This window comes from Salvelinus sp. IW2-2015, unplaced genomic scaffold, assembly GCF_002910315.2.
Source record: "Salvelinus sp. IW2-2015 unplaced genomic scaffold, ASM291031v2 Un_scaffold1422, whole genome shotgun sequence".
NCBI lineage: Eukaryota > Metazoa > Chordata > Actinopteri > Salmoniformes > Salmonidae > Salvelinus > Salvelinus sp. IW2-2015.
The window spans coordinates 144,656-148,056 of record NW_019942898.1 but is presented as its reverse complement, the minus strand read 5'-3'; the positions used below and the strand labels follow the sequence as shown (position 1 = coordinate 148,056).

Sequence of the window (3,401 nt, the reverse complement as noted above, 5' to 3'; positions counted from 1 at the left end):
CTCAACAGTATTGCCACAAAATCAACAACAATGCCAAATCAACAGATATGCACAACAAATCAACAGAATGCACAATCAACAGTTGCACAAATCAACAGTAAGCACAATAACAGTATGCACAAATCAATAGAATGCACAAATAAAAACAGTAGTGCACAAATCAACAGAATGCCAAAATCAACAGAATCACAAAATCAACAGTTATGCACAAATTAAACAGTATGCCACCAAATCTACAGACATGCACAAATTCACACCACATGTCAAATTCAACAGAATGCACAAATCAACAGACATGCACCAAATCAACAGAAAATTCACAAATCAACACAATGCCACAAAATCACAGCGAATGCACCAAATCAACACAATAGCAAAATCAACAGAATGCACAATCAACGAATGCACAAGTTCAACAGATCACAAATCAACAGTATGCAAATCAACAGAAAGACATATCAACAGTATGCACAAATCAAACACAAAATCAACAGAAGTGCACAAGAAATCAACGAATGCACAAATTCAAACAGTATACCAATCAACAGAATGACATCATCAAAAAAAAAACCAGTATGCACAATCAAACAGTATGCCCAAATCAACAGTATGCACAAATCAACCAGGTATGACACACACACACACACACACACACACACACACACACACACACACACAGTACTGTATACAGGCCTCTCAAGGGACAATATGGATCAAACTAACACAAAGAGAAACATCAACACAGAAGCACACAGATACAGCAGGTGCGTACTGTGAATAGGGCTGTTGTGTTCCTCTCCAGGTATCCAAGTGAGCTGGACATTCCTGGGTTTCATGTCGGTCAGCTCCAGGTCAGTAGGAGGGTCTGGTTGTTCTGGAGAACACAGGACATTGAGCTCAGTAGACAGCTACTTTACTGTACCTCTCAGCACAGCAACATTATTCGTTCATGCCATGCCACGTATGGAACCACAGACTGATAAAAAAATAAGTATGGAACACAGCAAGAGAAAACCCTTTTTATTGCCACAAGAAAGCTTTAGACAGATGAGCTGGATGGAAATGAAACACTTCACCCCACTCTGCAGCAGGGACAGAGACACCAAGCAGTGTGACAAACATATCTGTGGATTATAGAGATACTGCAGCATCTAGGCAATGAAGCCCTTTATCTACTGTACTTCCCCAGAGTCAGATGAACTAGTGGATACCATTATTTATGCCTTTGTGTGCAGTTTGAAGGAAGTTTGCGAACTAGTGTTTGCGCAATTGCTAACAAGCGTTAGCACATTGACTGGAAGTCTATGGTAACTGCTAGCATGCTAGTAGATACCATATGTAACGGATGTGAAATGGCTAGCTAGTTAGTMGGTACGCGCTAGTAGCGTTTCAATCAGTTACGTCACTTGCTCTGAAACCTATTAGTAGTGTTTGTGGAGCCTTTGTGGAGCGATGGGTAACGATGCTTCGTGGGCGACCGTTGTTGATGTGTGCAGAGGGTCCCTGGTTCGCGCCCGTGTCGGGGCGAGGGGACGTACTAAAGTTATACTGTTACACAAAAGTCTTCCAGTCATTGCACTAACGCTAGTTAGCATTGGCTCGCAAAAGTATCTCTAACTTTCTTCATACTGGACACAGAAACATAAAAATGGTATCCATGAGTTCATCTGACTCTGGGGAAGTAGACAAATGGCATTATTGCCAAAATCCCCAAGTATCCCTTTAAAGGCACTAGTAATTACTCCACACTCACAGACTCCGTTTTAATGAGCTGTATTGCTGATGTATTCATTCAACAACACATGCTAAACAAAATAACAAAAGCACATTTAGGGAATTAAAAAAGTCGTCAAACTGCTTTTAAAATAAAGAATGAATGATATAAGAAAATGGTGAAATCAAAAAGCCCTTTAAAAACAGTGGTTAAATTAAAACAACTGTCTGTTGCTCCGTCCGTCCGTCAGTCCGGATGCTGGTGATGTCACACACAAACACTGTGAATGATCACATCTGCGAGCAGCGCAGCATGCTTGACTATGCAGACACATAATCCACACACACAAACACACACGAACACACACACGAACACAAACACACACGCACACACACAAGCCCATGGGACTGGGAGCAGAGATGAGCATTTGTGTTTACTGCAGGTTTACCATAGATGACAGCTGGAGTAGGAGCTGCCTCTGCCAGGTAGGACAACAGGTGGGAGTGAGGTAGGGGTTAAGTAGTTAGTGATTAGAGACACCAGGACACTCTCTCTCTTACTTGGCGTTATTTCACATAATAGAATAGAATATAGTATAATAGAATAGACTAACTTAATTTTTCCCAACAAAACTAACAGATACAACATTGTTACTGTCGTGTGATTTGAGGGATCATGAGCATGTTTCTGGTATGTAAGTTTACGAGAGAGAGTTACAGATGTAGTTACAGAGTTACAGATGTAGGATGTTTGATCAGCCTCGTGATTTACATAAATTCACTGAAAACACACAGTTATATTAACAGTATTCCACTTTTCATGTAGCCTAATTTTGACCAGCTAATAGACTAACCACCGATCAAGCAACATCACGGATTAAACGTTCAAATCGTCAATACAGGTCAAATTAAGATCCCACATCTGTACATACCGACGACAGTGAGCTCAGCACTGGCAGAGTCATGGTCCAGAGTAGTATTCATTATGCAGGTGTAAGTTCCAGCGTCGTTCTCTGTCACATCTGTTATGGTCAAGCTGTCAGAGTCCACCAGAAATCTGGGAAGACAAAGACAAAAATGGAAAGGTTTTTAAGGGTCCTCTTGTGTAAGTGTATAACCCTTTCGTTTGTGTTGAATTGTGTGTTTATGTATGCACTCAGGAAGCACTAACGGACTAATGACTAAACTAAATTGAACTAAACAAGAGTAGAATATACAAAAGCAGGACTTACTACTGCGGATATAATGGCACGTGCTCTATGTTGAAACATGAGTGTTTGAGTACCAGCACGTACCTCTCGTCGTCGGGCAGCTCTCCGTTATCTTTCAGCCAGATCATGATGGGGATGAGGGTGGGGTCGTGTTTTACTTTACACTCAAACACCACGTTCCTGTTTCTCTGGGCCACCTTGTATTTCGGCTGCTTCAGGATACGAGTTGGCTCTGGGGGGGAGAAGTTACATCAGAAACAACACAACGCATTATCCTGCTCCGTTGTTTATCTCAATGAGACTGATCTGGAGAAATTAAAGTTGGATAAATAAGTGGTGTTCAGGGCCATCAGTTTTCCCTGGTTAGATCACATGGTCAGGAAAAAGTATTGACTATGTTTCCTAAATGGTAAACCTTCAGAAAAACACTTCCAGTAGAGAGAGAGAGAGAGAGAGAGAGAGAGAGAGAGAGAGAGA

The 3,401-nt window shown here is 41.4% G+C and overlaps 1 protein-coding gene across 1 annotated transcript in view; it reads right to left on the bottom strand.

Moving 5' to 3' along the window:
- LOC112070774 (neuronal cell adhesion molecule-like) overlaps positions 1-3,401 on the bottom strand; it is a 169,829-nt gene that overhangs the window by 27,545 nt on the left and 138,883 nt on the right. The window contains 4 exon segments of the mRNA XM_070439121.1: positions 724-874; positions 2,163-2,192; positions 2,646-2,770; positions 3,009-3,156. Of these exon segments, the coding sequence (XP_070295222.1) occupies positions 724-874; positions 2,163-2,192; positions 2,646-2,770; positions 3,009-3,156 (454 nt within the window).